The 26,289-nt window shown below is 41.1% G+C and overlaps 1 protein-coding gene across 1 annotated transcript in view; it reads left to right on the top strand.

Moving 5' to 3' along the window:
- Nucleotides 1-5,920: 5,920 nt before the first annotated feature.
- Nucleotides 5,921-26,289, top strand: part of LOC105356161 (mucin-5AC) — a 45,542-nt gene continuing 25,173 nt past the window's right edge. The window contains exons 1-15 of the mRNA XM_023964923.1: nucleotides 5,921-6,084; nucleotides 6,604-7,143; nucleotides 7,259-7,394; nucleotides 8,656-8,709; nucleotides 8,828-8,842; nucleotides 10,545-10,572; nucleotides 10,662-10,772; nucleotides 16,290-16,370; nucleotides 16,443-16,526; nucleotides 17,416-17,499; nucleotides 17,571-17,654; nucleotides 17,789-17,845; nucleotides 25,229-25,309; nucleotides 25,768-25,800; nucleotides 25,883-25,957. Coding sequence (XP_023820691.1) covers nucleotides 5,921-6,084; nucleotides 6,604-7,143; nucleotides 7,259-7,394; nucleotides 8,656-8,709; nucleotides 8,828-8,842; nucleotides 10,545-10,572; nucleotides 10,662-10,772; nucleotides 16,290-16,370; nucleotides 16,443-16,526; nucleotides 17,416-17,499; nucleotides 17,571-17,654; nucleotides 17,789-17,845; nucleotides 25,229-25,309; nucleotides 25,768-25,800; nucleotides 25,883-25,957 — 1,627 coding nt within the window. The remainder of the gene's footprint in view (nucleotides 6,085-6,603; nucleotides 7,144-7,258; nucleotides 7,395-8,655; nucleotides 8,710-8,827; nucleotides 8,843-10,544; nucleotides 10,573-10,661; nucleotides 10,773-16,289; nucleotides 16,371-16,442; nucleotides 16,527-17,415; nucleotides 17,500-17,570; nucleotides 17,655-17,788; nucleotides 17,846-25,228; nucleotides 25,310-25,767; nucleotides 25,801-25,882; nucleotides 25,958-26,289) is intronic.

Here is a 26,289-nt window from a genome sequence, read left to right as displayed (position 1 = left end):
TGTAATAATAATTGTAATAATAATAAGTAATTGATAAACAATTGATATTTAAAGACTAATTTATTGATTTTTACATTTAACAAAGGATTATATGAGTTCCTTTCAAAATAAACCATTGTCAACATAGGATCATCCTGATGCAGCAAATGTTCTCTGATGAAAAATGTCAACAACACAAGTGAAAAATTACATTTTCTATCAGTATAGCTATTACTTTGGTGAACTGTCATCCTTTTTCCTACTTACTGCTGCTGAATAGAATTAGGACTCTATTGTACTTTGTCTCTTAATCTTTGACTGACAGTAAAAGCTATAAATGTTTCTGAGTTGCACCCAATTGTTCTATGAGATCACAGACTGTCCTGGACTCTGATCCTGAAATCCTCCTTATGACAAAACATTTGAAAGTTCAAAGTCTTAAAGGGAAACAAGTTGGAACCTTCTCTTAATAAGGATGGTGGTCTCAGGTTTATTCTTCCATCCATCTACGGCAGTGTTCTGAAACCCAAACAAACCGAACCAGTTCCACCTGAGTCGTTAACAGCTGAAAGAGATGACCAGTTTGGGGAGGGAGTCACTGGCTCCCTCCCTCCTTGAAATTTTTTTTAACTGACCCCAATGACTATTCCACTAAGCTATCCCTGTAGATGTGGATTTGCTGTCCCATCATAGATTCATAGAAGTATTTTTTTTAACTTCATAGTGTATTCTCACCATTGGGATTCCGGCAATCATGGCATTCAAGAACGCCCAGACATCTCCCAATCAAGCACCGCTGACAACCTGAACACTGCAAGAACTCCCCCCACAGATGCACGCCGGAGACGCGAGAGCTGCAGTTCCGGGAGCTGCGACACTGCCTGCTGAACAGCCGAAAAAAGAGGGGCAGACGCGGTAAAACGGACGCCACCACATCAGAAGATGGGGGACCAGCGAGTCAGAAAAAGAATGGGGGAAAGACATATGACGCTGAAAAAGCGAGAAGGAGCATGGAGAACCAGTGACCAGTGAGCAATTTTTACTGTTCACTAGTCCACCCCTACAGTTGGAAGAGGTTTGGTGGGAAAGGTTGAAGTGGAGCAAATCTGGTAGATCTTGCTCTAGACTTCCAGCTCTATTGTGATATACAAAAAACTTGGTGTTGTAGAATTCTGACTGGCCACAAACTCCCATTATTCGTTTCTCCTCCATGATAAATTTTCAAACTGTTGGCACTTCCACAGTGCAGTTTCTCAAACTGTGGGGCGCAGAGGCATCGTTGATACATTTTTGCACATGTGACCACTACTGATTGGATGCCTACACCTGCCTTTCTTTGCAACTCTGATCAGATTTGTTAAAGAAGGGAGAAATGCGTGTATAATGGATGTAATGCCTCCGCGCCCGCCTAGTCAGCCAGTGATCAAAAGGAATGGCCCAAAAATCCATTTAACACAGCAGAAATTATCATAACACACCACTCTGCTTCAACAAACAACCCACGAAGGAGAAAGAAGACAGCAAAAAATTAAACCCTTAAAATCTATTAAAAAATTTCTTTAAATAAGCAGTTTTAGTTTAATGTAATTTAATGTTTTCTCAAACTGAAATTATTTTGCTGTCAGATTTCCTTAATCAGATTTTTTTTTTTTTGCGAGATGAGAAAACAAGTGTCTTTATATGGTGTTGAGATTCCATGTTTGCAGTCCACCACATTTAGAAAAACAGAAAACATTTTTACATAAACAACACAGACAGAATCCAGAGCAGTTTGATGATTTGATCGGTTTGAACGAAAGAACATGTTCTGGTGTTGTAGACAGAAAAAAGGGGTTAAATCTATAGAAAATCTAAAATATGAACCTATATTTCCATTGTTGCAAAATGACCTTAAAATTAGTATTTCTCTAAAAAGAAAAAAATGTGAGCAGAGATTAGCCTGTCTGTACCACCCAATTAATTGGTCATTTATGTAAATTTGCTCTGTTTTCATTGGCCAGAATAATTCAAGTCTTTAAATTAACACCATTGTATTTTATTACAGTACAATTTAAGTGGCTTAAGGCGGATTTACTATTTTTGTGTCAGTTTTTTTCTCCTGTAAAATATTAATTCATTTTTGTATTCCGTTGTGTCCCTTTTGGGGTCACGGGGCTGCCGGAGCCTGTCCCGGCCACCTGTAAAATATGATCTGACATTTTCTTATATTCTAAAAGTCCAGGTAGGAGGCCTAAATCATCATCCCTGGCTTTTAAGCCATTAGCAGTGGATGCATCAGCTTTTTCCTTGACACGTTTCATGTTGTTACGCCCCCTTTGTGTCTAGGGGCACCGAGGCAGCATAACATAAAAAAAGTAAAGTTTTGGCTAATAATTTAACTGTAACAAAAAGCACCAAACAAATGTCTCCATAAAAATATGAAAAATTTATTTACAAATAAACAACCAACAAGAACTAAAAGTGAAGCTAAAAGGCTTCAGGGTGAACCCAGGCCAAAATAACAAACAAAACCCCAACTAACTGAAACATGTAATCTTACCTGTAAAAAGGAAAAGGAAAATAAAGACAAAAACTAACCTCCTTAACCTAACAAAAACAGGAGAAAACATGTACTAAAGAAAATGGCTGTTCACCCCTACAGCTTCACTTAACATAACTATAAACCAAAAGACTTATCAGAGTGGGCACAGACAAAACTACGAAGGACTACGAATACAAAATACAAAAGTGCAACACATAACTAAACAAGAGGTGAAATCAAAAACAAAATGGAGAAGAGGGCCAAACTGCATTGGAGACTTGTTGCAGCCAAGCTCCCTTCTCATGGTCTGGAGGTCCATGTGGTGGCTTTAAAGGCCACACTCTTTTCAGCACACCTGAAAATAATCACAGAGATACAAACAAAGATCCACAAAAAACACAAGTCCCACTCTGATACAGAAATAACACACAAAAAAAACAGAACAAACAAATAAACCAAAACCAAATACGGCCACAGCCGTAACAATGTGAAAATTGTTACTTTCTTTTTTTCCTTTTTTTTTTTAACTTGTCCTGTCCAACAGCTGGGCGGGCAGATGAGAACTGAAGGCCTCTTGTGTTGGACATATTTTACTTTAACAACAGGGGTTGTTAATTTTCATACAAACCAAAGGTATGTCTGAATAAACCCCTTTTGTAATTGAGGCCAAACTTTATTAATTTCAATCATGTTTGAAAATCTTTGGTGTTGGACCGGACGGAAAAGGAAAGAAGGAAAGAAGAGAAGAAGAGAGAGGGATGTTAGAGAGAGGGGGGGGGGTAGGAGGGTGATGATAGGAAGGGGGGGGAAAGACCACGAAGCAGCATAGAGCCGCAAGTTTACTGGTTGTTTATCATTAATGTAGTACAAAAAGGGCGGGGCCTGTCCACACACACACTCAAATGTTATCAACACACCTGCTAGCTGCAAAAATGTCCACATGTCAACATGTACACAAAACAGATAGTGTTCACACACGCATACTTATGCCTTTAAACCAACTAGTGTGAAATATTTCATTCATTCAATCATGCAAACTATTAGTGCAAAGGTGAGCTAACACCTGTGCTCAGGTGAGTGTGTATGTTCTTCTAAAATGGATGGTGGAATGTGAAAAGAAGGAGGGAGAGTGCCCAGCCATCCCCACACGAAGACCCCCGCCGCAGCGGCAGCCGGAACCCCCCAACGCCACACGGCAGCAGGCAGGGAACAACCGCCCCCCGGGCGACCACATCCGCCACCCAGGCCAGGGCCAGCAGGACTGCCACGAGGCCCCCAGAGCCAGAGAGCAGGGAGGCATGGGGGGAAATAGAGCGCCGCCCCAGCCCAACCAGAAGAGCAGCCCCCCCGCCGCACCGGGAGAGCCCAACACAGGGCCCCACCCGAGAAGGGCGCCCACAGCCCCAGACGAGCACCCCATCACCACCCAGGAGTTCTGGGGATACCCCCACTCCAACCCCAAGTACGAGCCAAGACCCCCCAAGGGAGACCCGCTCCGCACTCCAGGCAGCCACCCACCCGGCCCACGGTTGGTCCAGGGAGGAGCAAGGCAGGGGCCAGCCGCCCCCGCCCAGGAGGGTAGAACCCCGGGGAAAAGGGTGGCCCACAAGTGGTCTTGTAAACGTGGCCCGACCAGGCTCGGCCAAAGTTGGAAATTTGGCGAGGCCCAGCGCTCAGGGTCAAGGACCAGAACCCAACCCCCAGGGACTCGGACACCCCCGGCCGCCGTTGCCAAGGGCCCCGTACCCCCCACCAGGGAAGGGGTAGGGGACAAATGGTCCTAGGTCCCACCTTCCTTGCAAAATGTGTGTCCGTGTATGTGTGTTTGTGTGCATGTGTGTGTGTTTATGTTTGAATGTATAGTTTGAGGAGTGAACGGTGTGTGTACTAAGGGGGGTGCAGTTGAAATTGGCGGGTAGAGGACTGAGGGGACATCTCCTGATTACTCACAGTGCCCACCAAGGGCCCCTAAATGTCTAAGGTGCAGTTAAAATTGGCGGGTAGGGTGCTAGGAGGACATCTGCTGCTTGCTGGCAGTGATGTCCAAGCACCCCCCCTACCAAGGGCCCTACATGTCTAAGGTGCAAATAAAACCGAAAGAGGGGGGGCCCACTCCATACGGCAACCATGGGAGGGGGACCACTGCCAAGTAGCTCCCTCCCCCAAGGCGCATCGCAGGCCAAAAACCCTATACCATCACCCTAATATGAGGTTATATGAGGAAGGGGGTAAGTTGGGGAAAAATGAATATATAATTAAAACTAGTATCATCTTCATTTACATTGTGTTATTTTAATGTTTGTAATTTTAAAGCTCCAGCAGATATATTTGATACTTTCATGTCTTCTGCCGAATTTCAGATGGTTACCTTTTTTTTCAGCGAATTTAGTGTTTAGACATTTTGCACTTTAAAACTTGCCTTTTACAGTAAAGGCAGTTCCCAAAGTCACATGTTTAGTCTATTTTTTATTCAGCATTTAAGCCATTTTGTCATTTTTAAAAAACAATTTTTAGCTCAACTTTCATAATATACTTCAGTTTTCAATTTTCCTTTGTTTTCAATAAATCCACATAAACTTTTTCTGAACTGTAACTCCCCCTCTAAGTATCCTTATGCAGTTTTATCTGAGTTGTTGTCAAACATTTTTTTGTTTAATTTTCTTTGCATTTTTGTTGCATTTCAGACGTTGCCGCTCCATCATTTTGGTGAACTAAGGATGCCTAAAATCTTTGGTAAGATAACATTTCAGCTTAGTTGGAGGAAAACAATCAAACAGAGCTGAGAGGAAGAGCGCTCTATGGCCTTGCAGGAGGGGAAGCAGCTGCCTGACATTGTGCTGTAGCTCAGACGAGGACTTTAACGCCGCTTTGGTTTCCAGCAGCTGGGAGATAAGACATGTGGTGCATCTTTGTGTGCCTGCACAGAGCGTAATGCTAGACTATCTATCAAATTCTTGATTCAAAACAACAGAAAATTCAGCGTGAAAGATAAATGAATGTGCTTCCTTTAGGTTATACTCATAAACGCTTATATATTTATCCAAGCTAGCGCTGGAGGAGCTCTACTGTCTGATCTGCAGGCAGATGAGCTCCAACTCAGAAGCAGCTGTGATTGTGGCAGGAGACTTCAATCATGTGGAACTCAAAGCAGTGCTTCTTAAATTTCAGAAGTTTATACACTTTCCCACCATAGACAACAACACACTGGATGAAGTCTACTGCAATATCTCAGGTGCATATAAGGCTGCAGCAGCTCCTCACCTGGGCATGTCAGATCACATATCTGTGGAGCTAATCCCAACATACAAACCTCTGATCTGCAGGACCAAACCAACCACCCAAACAGTTCAGGTACGGACCGAAGAGGCTTCTTCAGACTACAGGTCTGTTTTGAACTCACTGACTGGGATGTGCTTAAAAATGGCTCAGACCTTCAGGACAACACAACATCCTGTCCTGAGCTATGTGCAGTTTTGCACGGATGCTGTCCTGCCCATAAAGTCCATCAAAGTGTCTCCAAACCGGAGACCATGGTTTGATGGCACGGTGCGGTCTCTGCTCAAAGCTCGGGATGCAGCCTATAGGTGAAAGGCGAGCAGGGCCTGGGAAGAGCTAAGGAGGGCATTAGCCGGGCCAAACGCAGGCACAGACAATGCATAGAGGAGCCCTTTGCTAACAACAACCCGCGGGAGTTGTGGAGAGGCATTAAAACCATCATAGACCACAGGAGCAACATGCAGCAGATCACCCATGACTCCACCTTGCCTGACACCTTAAATATCTTCTTTGCACGCTTTGACCCGCCCAGCAGAAGAGACACTGGTCATCTCTTACAGCTGGAGGAACAGTCCCAGCCTCTCATCCTCCATCTACATCAAGTGAGCTCCGTCCTGAAGAGGATTGACACCAGTAAAGCCGCAGGACCAGAGAAGGTGTCAGGTCATGTTCTGAAGGTATGTGTACATCTGCTGGCTGGAGTTTTTCTGAACATTTTCAATCGGTCCTTGGAGCTCACCAGTTCCTGCTCAGCTCAGTTCCTGTGTGCCTCAAGTCCTCCATCATTGTGCCTGTGCCGAAAAAATCTTTTGTCTCTTTCCTGAAAGATTGCCGGTGGCTCTGACACCGGCGATTATGAATTGCTTCAAAAGGATTGTCCTGAGCCACATTAAGGACATCATTCCTGTTACACTGGACAGTCATCAGTTCACATACAGGGAGAGCCGATCAACAGAAGATGCAGTCTCATTAGCCCTACACATGGGCCTGTCCCACCAGGAGAATACTAACACCTACCTCAGGATGTTGTTAGTAGACTTCAGTTCACCCTTTAACACTGTGATCCCGGACAAGCTGACGCTGAAACTTCCCAACCTGTCTTTCTCTCTGTCCTTCTGGATCAGGGACTTTCTCACCAACAGGCCTCAAGTGGGGTTTTTCCTCAGCCCGGCCGTTTTCACTCTGTTCACCCATTACTGCTCTGCTATCAATTTCACAAACATGGTTGTAAAGTTCGCTGATGACATCACCGTAGTAAGTCTCAAATCGAACAATGATGAGACTCACTACAGAGAGGAGGTCCAGCATCTAACAGAATGGTGTGCCGACAACAAGCTTGTCCTGAACACCTCCGAGACCAAAGGGAGGTTATTGTTGACTTCACCTGGTCGCTGCACACATCCCACCTGGTGAAGAAGGGTTAACAGAGACTCTTCTTCCTCAGGAAGCTTAAGAGGACTGGACTCTTAATGCAACTGCTAGGAAAAGGGTGCGGTACGGGAGTTGCACTACTCAAGACAGAAAGGACTTGGCCCGGGTGGTGAAAACTGCACAGGAGATTGTGGAAGGACCTCTCCCACAACTCGACTCAGTGTACGACAACCGGTTCCGACGGAAGGCTGGTTGCATAGCTGCAGACCCCACCCACCTGGAAGATCAACCGTTTGTACCTCATCCCTCTGGAAAGAGATACAGGGACATCAAAACTCACACAAATAGACTGAGAAATAGCTTCATCCCCAGAGCTGTGAAGTCGATCCACCCCCTCCTCCCCTAATCACACACTTGTGCCCCCCCCCCCCCCCCCCCCACACATGCAGACTTAACACAACCCCCTAACCCCTGACAATACACTGTGACATGCTCTGGCTGCACTTTAAATTTTTGTGCACAAATTATTCATATTTTACTGTACAGTCTTTCATACTTGTAAAGGTCTTTATTCAAAAGTGCAAAATAATTTCAGTGTGCCCTGCATAATGACAATAAAAGATTTTGATTCTTATCTTGTAAAAAAAATGTTTCTATAAGTGTTATTATTTTTATTCAAGATAGTTTGTTGGTATTAAAGTGGGCACGATCCTTGACCCTGGCGAATGCACAAGTTCAAATTCAAATTTATTTTCTGTTTTATTTTATTCTGTTTTTATTGTGGCTAACCAAAAAGAACAAACAAACAGAAAAAAATGTCAAAATAACTTTTAAATCCCAGGTGAAAGTTGTTCTTGTAATCTCCAGGGCTAAAGTGGAATCTTATTTTTATTTTTTTGGACCGAAAGATTTATTCTAATGTAACTTCCGTAACAATAATATAAAGACACATAAAAAAGCAGGCAGCAACCAGTGAATCCCAGGGAAATAAAAAGACCTGTTTCAAGAAAAACTTTTATTTTCTGTCTTGCAAGAAAAATAATTTTTCTTGATTGTTTCTCTGTTTTTCAACAGCAAAACAATCTTAGTTTGAGAAAACATGTCATAGTGACTACAATATTTTCTTAAAATAAGACCTTTTTTTTTGTTTATTTAATAGAAATTTGCCAATGGGTTAAGAGTATTTGATCTCCTTCTAATGGGCCATGCTTTCAGTGAAAAAATCTGACTTGGAAAAGCATTGCGATAGGAACTGAGCTTTCATGTTTTTCTTGCTGTTTTGCTTCATTTCCAAAGATGGGCTTGGTAATGGCACCTCGATTTCTGCTCTTTATTCGGCTGAAAAACAGTCAGGAAAGGATTGTATCTTCCTTCGCAGCTTCCCATGCCGCAGCCTCTCAGCGCCGTAATCTGCCATTCTTATTCCGCCCCCCGAGGCCAAATACAGACACATATTGTGTGTCTGCTGTGGGAGCAAAGTCGCAGAGAATACCCTCCCCATTTCACAGGCCTCGTTCAGGCTGATGCAGGATCCAATTACCTCCATTGCTGCCCCTTCCAAGGTACACAGGAGTCTTACTTTACCCACAGAGCTCCCGTCTTTGTGCTGCCAAAGATTGTTAGTGTTGGACAATAGAAGGAGCCCGGGTTCCCTCGCCTCTTTGATGCTTCTTTTGGCAGGTGAGCACCGAGACGGTGAGACAGCTTGCCGTGGAAAACCTGCCAGAGAAGGATAAACCACTGATGATTGGACAGCAACAGCAACAAAAAAGAAATCGTTAAATACCTGCCAGTCCTAAAACTTTGATAAATATACATGTGTACAGTATGTGTCGGTTTTCCATTTATCCATCAATAAGCACTCAAAACGCTAAATTTATGTCACATTTGACAACACTGCATTGAAACACCTTTTTTTGAATAGTTTCTCTAATATATAGATCAGGTATGTGCAAAGTCTGGCCCATGGGCCAAATGTGGCCCAAATTCAGATGTCTACTGACCTAAGTGTCCTGGGGATGGGTTGATATAATTGTTTTTCCGGCCAATACCAAAAACCAATATTTACCCTTCAACTGTGGCTTATAGCCCATATTTGCAGATACTGATACTTACAGTAAGTGTCTGCAGTAACACAATGTTTAGATTTCCTTTTTGTTTCTTTATTAGAAATGCACAACTTTTCTTTTAATGGAAACAATCACATTGACCTTTTAACCCTTGTGCTATCTTAGATGACCCCACCCTTACATTGACATGTTCTCCCTACCATGACAAAGGTGGATAAAGGTGGAAAGATTTCATGTAATCCATGGACACCAGTGAAGATCACAAATCATTGAAGATAAAAAGTTCAGCACACTGTCTAGTGTGTCTAGATGACCCAACTCCCAAAGTTAAAGCTTTAAAGCTTTAATATAGATATATCTGAAAGCATTCAGACCATTTATTGAAGATTGGACATAACTGTAAACTATAAGCTTCTCATTGCCAGGGATCTGTCAGTAACAACATGTATCCCTATGAAAAAAAACATTTACCTGAAAACAGTCAATTACAGACTATGACTGTAAACATAAACTTCCCAATCTATTAGGAACACGAATACATTTAAAAACAAAGCAACATAAGAAGAATCAAAAGAATATCAGTAGAATTTGTTTTTAACCAATAAACTCAAATTATGCAAATGTCAGCCGATACCAACAGTGTGGGAGTGTTCGTCAGATACTGCTGCCGATATATCGCCCATATCTATTGTAAATCTCTGTCAACAATGTCATATGACCCTGAGGCTTTGTAGCTCATTTCCAAAACATTAACTGTAAATAAAACAGAAAAGTTGACGGTGGGCCACCACTTCCAGGACAAATGGGAATTGGTGAAATCTTTCAGTGAAACATCTAACAACTGTGTCTGCCTTACATGCCTCTGGCTGTTTTTAAGGAGTTCCATCTAAAGAGAGACTACCAGACAAGACATGCTAACAATGACAAGTTAACAAGCTAACTGGGAGTCAATGGTGGACGCAGACCAAATTCTCATTCTTTGATAAATCTGTTTCCCACATAAAAAAAATAATCTGCCTTGATTATGATGCATTGAGGTGTCTCTATAACTATATTTGTTTACCCACCAGATTCCCCTGAGTTTGTCTTCTTCTCGATTTCAGCCAGAAACTGAGTTAAATGGCATATATGGTAAATGGTGTATACTTATATAGCGCTTTTCTACCTACAAGGCCCAAAGTGCTTTACAGTCACAGACCCATTCACCCAGCCGAACACTGGCGCCAACCTACCACCAGAGGCAAGGTGGGGTTCAGTGTCTTGCCCAAGGACACCTCGACACATGGGTGTGCAACCGGGAACGCTTCCGCACTGCCTTCCGCATGAAGGCCTACACCCTTCGCCAGAGCTCTGAAGGTGAGAGTTCAAACCAGCTGGACCAGCACCTCCGGCTCCTTGTTCTTTTGAACGTTAAATAATTTTTGCGTTGTTTCGTGTTGGTGCAGATGCCGGGTCGCTGGCAGACCCAGCCTTAGAGGAGGGGGGCTTTCAACTGGACATCCTTATGGAGGACATGATCCCAACTGTACACTTAAGCTGGTCATCCGGGCCACCAGGTCAGCAGATTATACGGGTTTAAAATCTTAAAGAAAGTTCTGTGCTGCTCATTAAATCTGAGAGCTTTTTCTGCATAGTTGCTGAAATAAATCCAATGTGACATTAAGAGAAGAACGATATGATTGAATCTTTGATCTGGAATTGAAGGTGTTTCCTTACATCCTGACATCACTGATGGGTATCAAGCATCCCCACACAGAGGAGTTACTAAGCCAGACAACCAGTCTTTTGTTTTTCAAAGCAGACCTTAATGTCCTTGTCATCCATGAGCAAAAACTAGTACATGAAAATTATCAGATTATCAATAAATATGTCCGTCTTTGACACATTTCTCCATCGAATAAACAAAAATTCCTGCAATTTCCTGACTGATAAACCAATCTGCATCTTCATGTGACAGTGCAATATGTGATATAAGCCAAAGCTCACACATGCTGGCGGCAAATCCGTAGGCCACACAGCTGACAAAATGCAGGAATTCAATCTGGCGTGAGACAAGGTATTATCCCTGTGAAAGCTCTCCTTCCTTCACCTCCATTATACGGAGCCTGAATGGCTCTCTGGAAGGGATGTTCAGACCCGCAGAGGTTATGGTTACAGGACTCAAGACTTTCTGCCAAGCCTGGAGCTGGTGCAGCGGCCTCTGAAGGTACGGCTTGTGTGGGACAAAAGGAATGAGCTCATTGGGCGGGACCCCCAGTGAAGAGTCTTTCAAGGAAGGGAAAGACGTCAGGTTTTATCTGCGGTGCAGGCGTGGCGAGTGTTCGTCAGACTTCTTTGTGTCAGACTTGTTCTCTTGCACTTCTCTTTGTACAGACACACTGTATCACACGGACAACAGACAACACTATTAAGGAATGTTTGCTTCTCCCAGTGGTCTGTGTAGACCAGGGGTGCCCAAATCAAGGCCTAGAGGGCTGGTGTCCTACATGTTTTCCAACCATCCTGCCTTTGAAGCTACTTATTGGCTAAACACACCTGATCCAGGAAATCAACAGAAAATTAGGCAGGGTTTCTGGAAAACTACCAAGGCTTGGATTTGGGCACCTATGTGGACTCTCATACATCCATTGGTGGAGTAGAAAAACTGGATTTGGGTTGATCATTACGTATTGAAGATGTATCACGTCTTCTCCTAGAGGCTTTTATGAATCTAATCTAATATAGAACCCAATATAGAACCTATATTAAACTTATTGTTTCATAATTACTTGAAAAATAGTCATACATTTGCACACACACGCAAAAGTGAAGGCACTTCTTTCCATCATTCTGCTTCCAGCGTCACAGCAACCTTTATGTAGATTTGATTAGACAGTTTGACTTTTCACTGTTTACTTTTTTTGAAGTTATGTATCTTCTGTTCCAGAGGCTCCAAGAGAGATGCTTATGGAAGAGGAGCCTACTGGATCCAAAATTCCACCTACCTCAAATCAGTTGGTCCAGCTGAATGGCCAACCACACTCTCTGATCCAGTAAGAATGGATTTGGTGCAAAGAGGTCCTTTTCAGACTGAGAAAGACTATGACTTTCCAAAATCCCCCTCATTGAGCTCTTGTGTTCATTATTTTGGATTGTTTTATTGATATTAGATTTGCTATTAAGTTGCTGTTTTAATAATAATGATACATTCACAAAATGTATAAATAGAGAGATCTCATTTATATTACAACAGTTGCGTTTTGTTGGTGCTGCTGATCAGTTAGAGGGCCCACAAATTAAATTTCGCTTAGGGCCCCCGGAAGACCGGGGCCGGCCCTGCTGTGACTAAAGAGCAGCTGTTTCTGTCTCTAATGTGGTTTCAGGTACAAACTTTTCCTGTTTTAACCTGAAGTTTGCAGTTAGTCTTAGCAGATAGTCTCTTCACTCTGCTCCTTTAGATACTCTTGATAGTTTCTTTTTTTCTGAAGCATTTATGCAGCATGTTGCAGTATATACCGGTAAGTCTGGACCGCATGTCTCAGTATTCCTGTAGTTTTCTGTAGCTGCACTTTACTTAACTGGAGTCTTATTTTTTGAACTTTTCATGTAGTTTTACAAACTTTGATTGACTTCAATACATTTCCTTTTGAACGGAAGGGTAGTTTTTGTCAAACGAAAACTAAAACTTTAATGTTAAAGCAACAGTAGGTTTGATGCTTTTGTTTCACATTTGTAATCTGCCTTTTGTGGATTTTTTTCTGAGCTCTCAGCAAAAAATAAAATAGATGATCTGCACTAATTAGTATTTTTACTCTCTGCCTCTGTGGGGCAGCACTGTGCAGCCATAGGGGGGCAGATTGTTCCTAAAGTCTGACTGTGTGTCAGGATGATGATGCTGCTGCCACCCCGGCTGATCAAAACCAGCATGTTTACTGCTGAGCTCTGGGGTTGGGCTCAATGTTGGGGGAGTTCAGAAGGGCTGCAGCGATCGCAGGAGGATTTGGGCTGCAGGTAAGCCATGTCTGTGTCTTCATGTCATTACATGGGGAGGTTGTAGGGAAAATGGTCCAGTCCATTTGTGTTTTTCTTTTTTTTGTTATGTCCAGTAATCTGAGGGTGGAGCAAATGTTTTTTTCTTTACTTTTATGCTTTTTAAAAGTTTTCATCCCTCCTGTACTCACATTCAACAGGTGTTTTTCGCTGATTCATTTAAGGACTTATTGCTACTTGTTCCTTTTTTTTCTTGCATTCTCCAACACTTTTTTTTCTTTGAAATTCGGATTTGAATTAAGCCTTGAAAGACCTCTGACTGGTTCCTGTGATCATTCCGATGCTGCTGTGTTGTCAGGGTAAACCACCAGGATGGCCGGCTCCTTGAGGTTCCAGCATCATCCACGCCTCGCTCTTCTGACCACGCTTTCTGCAGTCTCCCTCCTTTTTTTCTTCAGTCGAGGTGAATTCTCAGCATTTATGGTGTGAAATTATGATTTTTTTTTATTTCTTTGTTATTTTTCCTGGTTTACAGTGGCAGTTGTTGGGATGTTTCTGCCTCATCAGATGTAGGAAAAAGTTTAATGAAATTCTGTTTAAGTCAATGTTTGATTGGAAAAAAGTGGTCTCAGTAACACATAGACATCCGTCCCTTGTCCAAAGGCGCTTAATCCAGTTTAGGGTCATGATTTGCTGGAGCCTGTCCCAGCTACTGTGGTGTGAGGGCGGGGTACACCCTGGACAGGTCACCAGGGTCCCAGTTTAGACTCCAGAAGAAGAAAAGTAAGAAAGAAATGTCGAATTCCTCTTTTAAACATCTGTTTTCTGCTGTTTTCCTGAAGCGTTTAGACTCCAACATGAAGCAGGCAGACAGAGAAGACACTCTCCTGATCCCACAGGTATTTAGGAATTCACTTTTATGCTCTTTTTGTTTGTGTTGCCATGGTTATTTCAGTTTCTATAAATTTATTTGCAAATGGTTTTGGTTTGTCACAATAAAAATGTGTTTGTGGTTTAGTTGAAATGTTTGGACAAATTAACTGAGACTCTTTTAATTATCTTTAGTTCTGCGCTTCTAAAGTCTAATATTGAGCATATTTTGACCAACTTTTTTCACATCTTTTTTTCAACTGCTGTATTCACTGATACATTATTGATCCTTATTTTTTTCAGAGATTGTTAGAAATGAAATATTTTAATGGAAAAACAAACAGCTTTTGTTGTATTTTATGATGGATAAACTCCGTCTTTGGAGGTGGGAGGGGCTTGTGGTGTTGGTTCTCAGAAATACACACTGATTGGAGGTCTGATAGGGTAGGAACAATGACCAATGACCATTTAAAAAAAGCTGGACTGGGTGAGTGTGACCTCATCAATAATTTTTTTTTACTTCCTTCTTCAACCAAAGGAAGCAAATTCAGTGGCCTTTTTTTCAACATCATGTTGGAGCCAGAAATTGTCAATAAGCAGGTATTGGTCAGAGTTGGTCTGAGTCAATGTTTCTATGGCAACAACTCCCACCATTGCGTTTAAACAATTTTTCATGTGAAAAAAAAAGGTATTTAAATATATTTTTTCATATACCATTTCATAATTAGATCACAGTGGATTCATAAATAGTCTTCGTAAAACACTAATGTTTATAAGGTTTTTATTTCAGAATCAGTGATGTCATAATTCCCATTGAACCCTTGAGAACCCAAGAGAAATTTTCTTCTAGGCCCTTAAACTTAATTTGACTTTTTATTTGTGTGTGTTCATTTTAAGTGGCTGCAATTAACAGCCAAACAAAATTTCTTGAATGAATAAATGAAATAAAAATTAAAAAAATATGCAATTTAAAAAAAGGACAGCCAAATTTGACCTTGTGAGTTCTCCAGAGTTTAAAAAACAGTCTTGAGGTTTTAAAATCCAGGGCAGTGGATATTCCTGCATTTTATTGACTTTTTAGTAGTTAGGGAGTAAGGAGGGAGTTTAGACATGGCCTGTCAATCAGTTTTGAAAGTTTGTCGTGAGACCATTGCTTTTTAGAGGCATCTGTTTGGTAAGTCTATAACTTGAATAACTTAAACTACAGAAAAAAATCACTAAAATGTTGCATTAGAAAGAGCCTTCTAAAAATGTATCAGAGCAAGAATAATTCATCTGATAAATAAAATGACTGAGTAGCTGTTTTTCTTCTCCATAGAAGTCGTTCATAGGTCTGCCCACCATTTTAAATACACACCCCTGATAGGCAAGAGTTTGGTTGTCAATAAACAGATGTCTGATTAACTACCACACACACCCCCGACACAAACACGTTAACAGGTCTCATGAATAAAAAAAGTAATAAACCAAGAACAAACCAAGAACAAACTTACACTCTGAAACCAGAGTGTAAGTTTAGTGACATGGTAATCAAGTGTAAACTGCTCCCTTTTGAAACCAGCATCCAGTGGTCTTTTGAAGTACTGCAACCTTTACTACCAAATCAGGAATGTGAGGTGGGGGGGTTCTTCAAAAGTCACAGAATGAGTTTGGGATTCTTTTTTTTAATTCTTGAAAACAAATTGCATTAAGGCCTATCAGAAGAAGAAAAGGTTTTTAGTTCACAGATGTGCTGTTTTTTAGTTTAAAGCTGGATTTTTTTATTTTCAAACTTAGTCTTTTTTTAAATGGGGCTCAATAACAAAAATGTCACAAGGCTGAAAAATCAAAAAATCATGTTAATTCTGATTCCCCCATTTCTTCTAGATAGCTGCATGCTTTTTCTAATTCTGTTCAGAATTTCTATATTTCGTATTTGTATTAAAGCCTGATCAAAACGATACATTGGATGTGTTTTCTTAAAAATCAATAGTATTTTCTTTACTTCTCGATATCGGGGGCTACCCTCTAACGTACAGGATGATCTGGATGTTTCAGTCATGGCTAAGCTGAAGGACTAACTTTTGATCTGACCTTGAGTTGGTCACATGACTAACACCCCAGGATACAACTCGGCTGCGTAATTGTCTCTTTACTGGTACCGTTAGTTCCTCAAGTAATTATTCAGGCCCTTCCTGCTGAGACAGCATCAGAGATTAAACTGTGACTAAACTCTCTATGCCTTCACTCCTCAGATACGCTGGCGGAGCACATCGATCCGGATGCCATCGACCTCACCTCCCTCGTCAATACTTTAATAAATTCAAGTCAGACAGGTGAGTATTTGTTGCACAAATCTGCATGTTTCACACGTGTGTTGATGTGGTTCCATGACTGCTGTCCTGCAGGATCCCAGCAGCTCTTCTCTCTGCTCAGCATCATGTCCTACAGCTCTCTGGCTCTACACAAGCTCACCCTGCTGGTCTACAACAGTACGTCACACTTCCACATGAACTCGCACATGTGCACACACACACACACAAACACAGACACACACAGACAAATGCATGCACAGGTTCGTGCATTTATGCATTCAAGGACACACATTCTAATCCACATGTACACTTGTGTACGAACGCACACATGCACACACATGCAGGACACACACATACTCGTAATTATTCTTTGGAGGACCTAACAGTTTTTTACTAAGTTGTAGGATCCAACATTTCCTGAACTGCTGCTGCTGTAAAAAAAAAATCAGGAAGTACACTTAACAATTACGAAACCTGAAAACCATTTTAATTTTTAAAGAATTTGCACACATATGTGCGCAACCTTTACACACAAGCACAATCAAACAATCACACACACACACGTGTAAACATGCCCATGGGCACACATGTATTCACACACGCACAAACACACACACTCACTCATGCAAACATGCCCATGCGCACATTACCACCTGGCCACATGAATTCACAGGCAGTTGTACACACACAATTACACATACATACACATTTATATGCATCCAGACATGTACACTCAAACAACATGTAATCATTATTACACAAACATATGCACACAGAGATACATGCATGTACACACAGACTCACATGTGCGCTTACTCCCAGCTCTACCTGTTGCTGTTTCCTGCAGTTCATGTCTTTGACTATGCTGCCATCTTGTGGTTCTGATCACTGCTAATTTTTGATAAATACACTGGTTTTATTTCCACTATATTTTACTTAAGTTTATTTAACCGATTAAACTCATTTTCTTTTAATGAAATACTGTAAAATATTAACGTTTTAGAGATTAAAATGTTTTTAGTCTGTGTCTCCCTGACCTCATTCTGCTCTCTGGATGTTTTTCCAGTCTCCAGCGTCAGAGGCGTGGACAGCGGCGTGTTCAAGAGGAGGTTCTGCTACTGTGTCACTAACCAGACCAACGATTTAACAGGTCTGACAGTTACTGCTCAGCAGAAGGGAATCATTAAAGAACACCTTTGAAAAATCTTCTTATCACATCAGATTTCACAGCTGTACTCTTGGATGTGATGGGGAACTCCACCAGTCACCTGCAAGAACTCTTCAAGTCTTCCTCCTTTTTGTCAGGTGGGAGGGATTTGTCAGGTGGGAGGGATTTGTCAGGTGGAAGGGATTAAAAAAAACAGTTTGATATTTGGGTATTGGAGTTGACATTTTGTAAAATAGAGTTGAAATTTTGTGTTTCTGCTTCTGTGTCTCAGTAAGTCAGCGGAACGACTCGGACTGCATCTACATCTGCGTGATGGCGGGGAAGACGGGTAAATAGAAACCTCACCTTACTGTATTATAACCAATCAAAAGATAGGGAAATTTAAAGAAGGAAAGTCCCCGGTTGGGCTGCAACATGTGAAGAAAACCTACGATGATCAATATTGCAATGGGTATATGACTTCCAATACATGATCAAATAGCAAAACATAAAAAAGTTTAAAGAAAGGCCACCATAACTTCAATTAAACACAAAATGACCCACTTATACATAGGAGGCGGACATCTAACTTAAAAAGGCTTAATTAGATTTGTCAATGATGTGAAGGGTCTATCCGATTGGTCAAATGCATAAAGGGCTCTTTTGGATTCTTTAAGTAATTCAAGGTGTTGTAAAATTGTATTGGCGTGTGTGTAAACATTTAAGGTAACCATTTTCTGCAGTATTCGCCATCTTTTGCGATTCGGGTATTTCAAAGGCTAATATCATGATGAAGGTAAATTTACAATTATTGTGCAGGGCAAGTCCACTGAAAAGTTGTTACTTTCAATTATTTTTCTGAAGCAACATGAGTCAGAAAAAACGTTTCAACTTTGGTGAACCAAACTGAAGCTGTGAAGCTAATGGGGAAAACAGTATTTCATCTCTCAGTATATGTAGTAACAAAAAAGTTTAACTAATGGCTCAGGACAGCTCCAAACTGTTCCCACTCACTCACAGTGCATTGTGAGCAACTAAACTGCACCTCATGGTGGTCAAAGACATACATTACATCCTAATTTAGCAATGAAAAATACGTTTTCAGCCTGAATGGATTGACTAAAGTTATCTCAACACAAACTCTGACTGCAGGGGTAATCGCACCCTGCAGTAACACAAAAAAACCTACACAAAAAAACCCCAACTATGGGATGCTAATGAGCTTAAGAGTAAAACTTCACAAGCTATTAATTGGTGGGAAGAAGAACTACAATGACCACCGAAAAAAAAACTTTTTTTTGTCGCAATCCTGCACTCTGTAATGACTCAGCTGTTCATCTCAGATGGCCTCTCAGTTGGTGTTCCACAAAGTTTCATCATTTGACCCCTAAAGTTCTAATTATGAGGCTCTAGTGAAGTGATTTGATTTAAACGTTTAAATATACATGAACAATGCACTTATTATTATTCGAAACAGTGTTTGGTAAATTACTTAAAAAAGTTATTGACTACTTTACTTTAGTTACTGGATGAAATTGTAATTAAATTATTGTACTCATTCCTTCATTTAAAAAGTAATTCACTACTCATTAGTTTACTATACTTTTTTTTCCACTCATATACACATTCTCAAGGGAAAAACAACATTAACAAGACCCCCTTGTTACCCCCATTTAACTTTAAGTTTGAGGATATTACCTCGTCCAAAGAAGCTGATTTTATAAATCAGACAAAAGGGTGAAAAATGACACAAACAAGTTACAACACGAGTCCCATGCCATTGTGCAAAGTGATATGTGATAAAAGACTGCTACACTTATTTACATATAACTATCGAATCTGAAACTGAAAGGGTGTATTCAAATTACAAATTAATTTTATTTATAAAGCACCTTTCTTGTAATAGGAACAGCTCAAGGTGCTGTACATAAAAACAAACAAGAACACAAAAATACCAATCCCCACACATGCAATAATATAATAAAATAAGCCCCTCACAATGATATACACAAAAACAAACTCAAAGACAAAAGAAATTAATATTAGAAAAGCTTAAAAAGAGAGAACCCAGAAGGTACCATCCGCCCCGTCCTCCTGTTGGCTTGGGTGTCAGCATCCGAGCAACACACAACAACTCATCTCCAGCACCTTCCTCCCCACAATCCCCCAACCCCTGCGTCTAATGCACCTGACATGGGCACACCAGGCCAGGAGGACTCAGAACAAGAGACACCAGAGGACGAACTCTGGGAGCACCCATAGTTTTGAGCCTCGCAGTGGATTTTTGTTCTAAGCCAAGGGATCGTTGCTTTATATTTGTCCACGGTTCATCTGTTGTTTCATTCCTACTCTCTTTAAATCGACGTCTGAATTGGTTCAGTTGTCTGCTCCGAGGACGGATTTTATTTAGACTAAGGAATTCCGGGCAAACCAAAGCTCAGTCCGACTGGAAACGAACTGAGACCACCTTGAAAGATGGGTCGGAGAGCGATTCCTGGTCCCAAACCAGGGTCTGCTTGAATGTATTCAGACTGAAATATTTTTCTGGATTTTCGGGGGAAACTAATCTGGTTAATGAATCTAGGAACCATTTAATTTGCAACGGGGTTTCTGCTCTTCTGCTCACCTGTTGCTTCTTGGGGATGTGAGTCCAACACTCGAGACGGGAGGTCTTCTCACTTAATCTCTATCTATCATTGGATTTTGAATTGAAGCAATGTGACTGCACCAATGATGTCATGTCTGTACTTTGACCGATCCCCAACTCTGCATTTGTATACACATATTTGACAAAAGTAATTAAATTTAATTAATTTGTTATTCTGTAATCCTATACCCTCAACTCTGTCAAAGGTTTGACAACTGACGTGACCCCATCAAAACTCCCAATTACCGTATTTTCCCGACCATAAGGCACACTTTAAAGTCTTAAATTTTCTCCAAAAGGTAGGGGACACCCTATGAGGCGGTGCATGTGTTGTTGTGGAACATAGAAGACGACGGCATGGGAACACGGGAGGGAATTGTGGGTGTGAACAACAGAACAGCATTGTTTACAACATCACTAAAGCACAGTTTAAACTGCAAGCTATCAGTTACGCGTAGGAACACGTGAGCAGCTGCGAGAGAATTCAAGATGAATTAATCCATTGTTCACAAGTGGAGGAAGCCAAGTGGAGGAAGCCAAGTGGAGGAAGCTGGAAAATGAACTCAGACAAGTCAAGATGAAGCGGCTGAGTTTCCGTGGAAAAAAGGCGACTCGAGCGATGAATTAAATAATAAACGATCAGCGAACAGCTAAGAGACGCATCTCTATAGTCACCATTCGTCTGAGGGCAGTAACACTTGCGAATAAAGCTTTTACTTTCGCTTTATAAAAACACTTTCATCTTTCCATCCCGACGAGGAATACGGTGGTGCAGCAACTTCCAGCGGATTATAATGAAAAGCTGCCCATCTTCCGTTACTACTACAGTAAAAGATTGCCGACAAACACCTCCAGCACAGCCACATCACTAACACGGATGACATCCTGGTAAGTCACACCGTCAAAAAGAACGGTAGCAGCATGGTAGCGATACTCACAATGGGGCAAAGCCTTTATTGTTGTGGAAGGCAGCGCAGGGCAAGTTACGCCAAAATTTGTGAATGGATTTTAGAAGCTTGAACTAATGTGTCTGCTTGCACTGCTTACAAAGTGCCGAAAAGCTGACATCATTCTCGAGGGGCCACACAGCAATGAGACGAACTCTGACAATGACCAAAGGGAACCTGCCGTGTTTAATGAAATTTTGCACACCTGTTAATTTCGGACACAGAAGATGAGGACTTTGACAGATTTTTGGATGCTGATTGATGACTGAAAGATGAAAAATAAATCAAAACCAACTCAGTTTTGCACCTGCTGCCTTTTTTAAACACACACTAGCATGCATGTTTTACCGGTATGTGTTAACTTGCCTACGCCCTAACACCTGCTGCGCCTGTTGTATGTGTCAAATACAGAAAAATCCCCCATACCTGAGACTGCACCCTATAACCCAGTGTGCCCTATGGTCGTGAAAATAAGGTAAAACTAAAAACAATACTCAAGTCTGGCACTCTGCGATCCCCTATAAGAGTATTTATGGGCGACCTCACAGTGAGGAAACCTAGCTGTGAGGTTGCCCACTGCAGCCATTTCAGGGGTTAGAACGACTCATCCCCTGGAGGGAAACCAACCCCGGAAAGGGTCTCAACAGCTCACCCTTGGTTCGCTGACTGTGACCATCGTTTTCCTAGAGTTCCACCATGCCCCCCGTAATCCTTAGGTGTAGTGATCTCCGGCTCGAATGACCACGTTTATGTTGGGTTCAAACAAACTGCAACGTCAGAAAATAACGTAAGGACAGAAAGGCAAGAAAGATTCAAGGTACCTTTACGCTTGAGGAAAACGGATAGAGATATGCTCAGTTACAATCTCCAACTGCTCTGAAGCATATTCTGCCATCCCCTCTCCTTTTATTAATCTCAGGGCATTTCTTAGGTTACATGTGTGTGACCGTTCTAAAGGTTAGGGGTCACACAGCAGCCATGCAGGCCAGGAAACTGACTAAACATATTTAGTTAGACAGAAAACTAAACATATTTGTTCACATGTTATGCTGGCTCAGCAGTCTTTGGTTAGGGCCTGCATCCTGTTTTGCAGAGATAACTTGCTGGATAAATGCTGGGCCGTTGTGCTGCAGTCAAAGGATTTTCTTGTACTTTCCTGGAAAACAAGTTCTTGCAAAAAGAGTCTGCACACTTCGTCACATATGATCACACAGTAGTTTAATAGGTCAATAGTTCAGAGTAAATATGGGATGACAACCAAATCCTGAGGGCTTTGGCAGACACAGTAAGGACAGCAATCATCAACTGCAAGTACCAACACACCCCCAAGCAGTCTATCACCTTTGTCAGAGCTGGGGAGAAGGCACAACAGCAGCCAAGCCTGCAAGAGGGGTTCTCACCACTCCACGAGACTCCAAGTCCACCTAGAACAACTCAAGTTCCCAGAGCACAACAGTTCACTCCACCCAGACATGGTGTTAACATCAGTCATGAAAGCAAGTGGTCCTGGTTAAGCTTACTGTTGACTGGAAAGACAGAATGGAGGAGCCCAACGAACACATGTGGGCCAAATACGCCAAGCTAGTGTCAGAATGCCGGTGCAAAATCTGGAAAGCCAGCTGTGAAACAGTTGAGTTGGGGAGCTGGGGTTTTTCTCGCCAGTCACTACCACATACCCTCAAATTCCTTCAACTACCCCTGGCTGCAGCCTGCAGAACTGCACAACATAGTGGAATGCTGAAACGCTGAGGAATGTGAACATGCTGTGGAATGTTAACCCCGCCCATGCTGAGCCCATCTTCTTCTTTGGTTTCACAAGTTTCCATGTGCAATATTGCCACCTACCAGTTTTTAAGGAGTTTTTCCTTACCGTGAAGGGGGGGTCTAAGGGCAGGAATATCAGTTTAGATTAATCTGTTTTGTTCAAGTTTAGTATTAATCCTAATGCACTCTTTGTGTTAATGATCCCTTTGTCGTTGTATGTTTACCTTACAATTACCGGTATGAAGCCCATTGAGACGTCTGTAATTCGAATTGGCGCTAAATAAATTTTTTTTTTTTATTGAATTAGAGAATTTATACAGTGATTGCTGTCTTCTTATGCATTTTACAAGTTTCCATGTGCATGTATTAGGGAGTTAATAAATTTTGTCTGGCCTCACGGACTCAAAAAAATAACTCATTGGATGAACTCAATTTAATTGTGGGCAGGATTTCCATCCAATAAATATGTGTAACCCCACCTCAAAGAAAATTCTTCCATGTAACGAAATATAATTGAGTCAATTGAACTTAATTTTTATCAAGAAAGGCAAGGGAAAAAAAAACATGCAACAGCAGTCTGAAACCAGCCTCAAACGCAGAACCTCTGGATGTTAAACCTGCTAACTAATCCAGTGAGCTAACACTTTTGTGATGTCATAGAGCCGCCGGTATAAACAAATAGATTAATTATTTACACGAATGAGGCTCGTCGTGTTTCATCTTATTGGGAGAAGCCGAGTTGAAACGATTTCATGCCACAGTTCGTTTTTTACGTGAAAAGTCGAAGGATTTGAAGGACCAAAAGTCAAACCAGGCATTAGACGAAGGAGTTGAACATTTTAATAGTTGAATGGTTAAAATATGTGAAAAATTGTAGCCGTAAGACAGCAAAAAGAATAAATAAAGAGAAACAGGGAAACAGCATTCAACAGCATGTCCCTTACTTGAACTCAATTATTCTGGATTACTGGAGTTCTCGGGGAAACTATTAATACATTTTGTGTTAGGTGAATTAAATGTAGATACATTCTTTTAAAATAAATATTTTTAAATAAAACAAACACAATTTTATAGTGTTACATGAAAGAGGGGCTTGAATCATTTTTTTGAGTGATAAAAAAAACATTGCACCATTCAAATTTTCCTCCCCTCTGTTCTCTTTCTTCCTCATATAATTACCAATGACACAAAATATGCTCCACTTATTCTTCCCCTTTCCTGCAATCACAACTGCACTGACGAAGGTGAATCAAATGCACGGGCTCAGCGTGGGCGGGGTTAACATTCCACAGCGTGTTCACATTCCTCAGCGTTCCAGCATTCCACTACGTTGAGCCGTTCTGCAGGCTGCAGCCAGGGCTTACTCAATTCCTTGAGGGAAAAGGTCAGCTGTGCAGAAGAGCCATAAAAACATCAATAAGGCTGCGAAGAAAGCCTTAAGATGGCTTTGGATCCTGAGGGGGGATTTGTGGAGTAGTGGGCCACTTGGAACCAAGTCAGGGACCGATTGCCCCTGGCCGGGTCATTTGAGCGAGTTTGTTTGATGATTAAAGACCCAAAACACCCCATGACCTCAGGTTCATCACTGATGATGTATCCAAGTAGCACCTAGTGGTGTATGTAAGAACAAAAAAAAAACATTAATGTGAGTGTTTGTTTTTTTTGTATTTTTTACATTTAGAACAGTAAACTTCAAACCCTTGCTGTTTATTTATACTTCACTCCATTTCTTTGTCTTGTGTTTGGACATATTGACAGTCGAGTTGAATCTATTCTATTGTCATCTAATCTAAAATGTTTTCTTCCAAAATTAGAAAAGTAACTTAAAAACATTTTAAAGGTTTGATTTTGATTTTAAAATGTTTAAAATTGTTTAATTTCAACAAGAAATAAAGGCAAATTTAATGAATATAAATACTGTTAAGCTTTAAATACTGACAGGGGTTCATCCAAATAAACACCTCATGTGTCATAAGATTCATAACCTCCTATTGTAACAGTAAAAAGTGTCCAACACAAGAGGCCTTCTGTTTGTTCAGCTGTAAAACAGGACAATATAGAAAATTATAATAACTTAAAAAAGGGGGGGGGTCAAAATGTCAAACCATACTTTTTTACAGTGTTCAATTGTAATGGTGATTTGCAAAATGCTAATCTATTTATCATTGTCTGATTTTTCAAACTCCTAGAAAAGGAAAGGTTTTAAACCACCTAATACATTAATGAGACCTCACAAGACTTTAGATCTGATCGGTCCGATCTGCTGTTCCTAAACAAAGATCTGAATCAAGATTTTATTCAAAAAAAATATGAACAATTCTGCAGGGCTTTAATTTTTTAAAAATCTTCCTCTTGGATGGTTCTGCTTCTTCAGGCAGAGACATTCCTGATCTTTGGAGAGACGGCTCCATCACTCCACTATTCAACCAGACTATTGTTGAAAGTCCCCAAACAGGTGAATGAGTCGCATGACCAGCAGGTGGCAGCACTCACCTGCTACAACTGTTTCAACACAGATTATTGTGCTTTTGTGTTTTTGCTCTTTATAATCTGTTTGATTGAGAATTTTAGTCACATTTTCTGAATGTTAAATCATTAGAATCTTTTTTGTTTCCATGACTGTCGTGTTGTTAGCTGTGATTTCACACTATCCTTCATGGATTTAACTCCAACATTGGAGCATTTTTTATTTGTAAACAAACAAACAGACCAAACAAATATTATTTGGTGAATTGTGGGCAAAAAGAAAGACGCCATAAACTTTTGCTGATTAGATGCTTCCTGTTTTCAGTAATCTGGAAATTTAAACACAATTTGCAATGAAGATTTATTTTATTGTGAAATTTGGAGATAAATCTTATTTGAAGGAGAAAATGTAAGACATTTCTAGAGCTTTTTTTTTCCATTTCTTAGTAACCAACATATCTTCCTTGGAGCTTCCTGGTGGTGAGTGTTTACTAAGAAGAAGTTGGTCATCAAAGAGCTGTTTCTGTCCTTAAAACCTGATCTATGTCTGTTTTTACCTCAGAATGGAACCAGCAGCTCACCAGTTTGAGTCACTCTCCTCCATCTGGGATGAGCTCCACGCCGGCCAGCAGCGACGGTGAGTCTGTGACACTTTGAAAACCAACAAAATCCTTTTTTAAATAAATTATTTGTACCCATATGAAGGATGTGTGTAGTTTCAGGAACTTAGTTGTGGCTTTAAAGCAGGGGTCTCAAACTCAATTCACCTTGCAGCCACTGAAGGCTGAGCGCACATGCACATGCGCACAGTTCATGGGTGTCTGAAAAAGAATAAAATGAACTAGATTGAAATAATGTTTGGCATATTTGCCATTCATCCGAATTCAATTTTTTTATTTCTCTGTGATAAAACAATGTAAAGGCTGAACTCTGTGGATTTAATCTTTAACAATGTTTATTCAAGTAGAA

The sequence above is a fragment of the Oryzias latipes genome, chromosome 17 (assembly GCF_002234675.1).
Source record: "Oryzias latipes chromosome 17, ASM223467v1".
Taxonomy (NCBI): Eukaryota; Metazoa; Chordata; class Actinopteri; order Beloniformes; family Adrianichthyidae; genus Oryzias; species Oryzias latipes.
The sequence above is the reverse complement of the archived record's forward strand: the minus strand, read 5'-3'. Positions and strand labels throughout refer to the sequence as shown.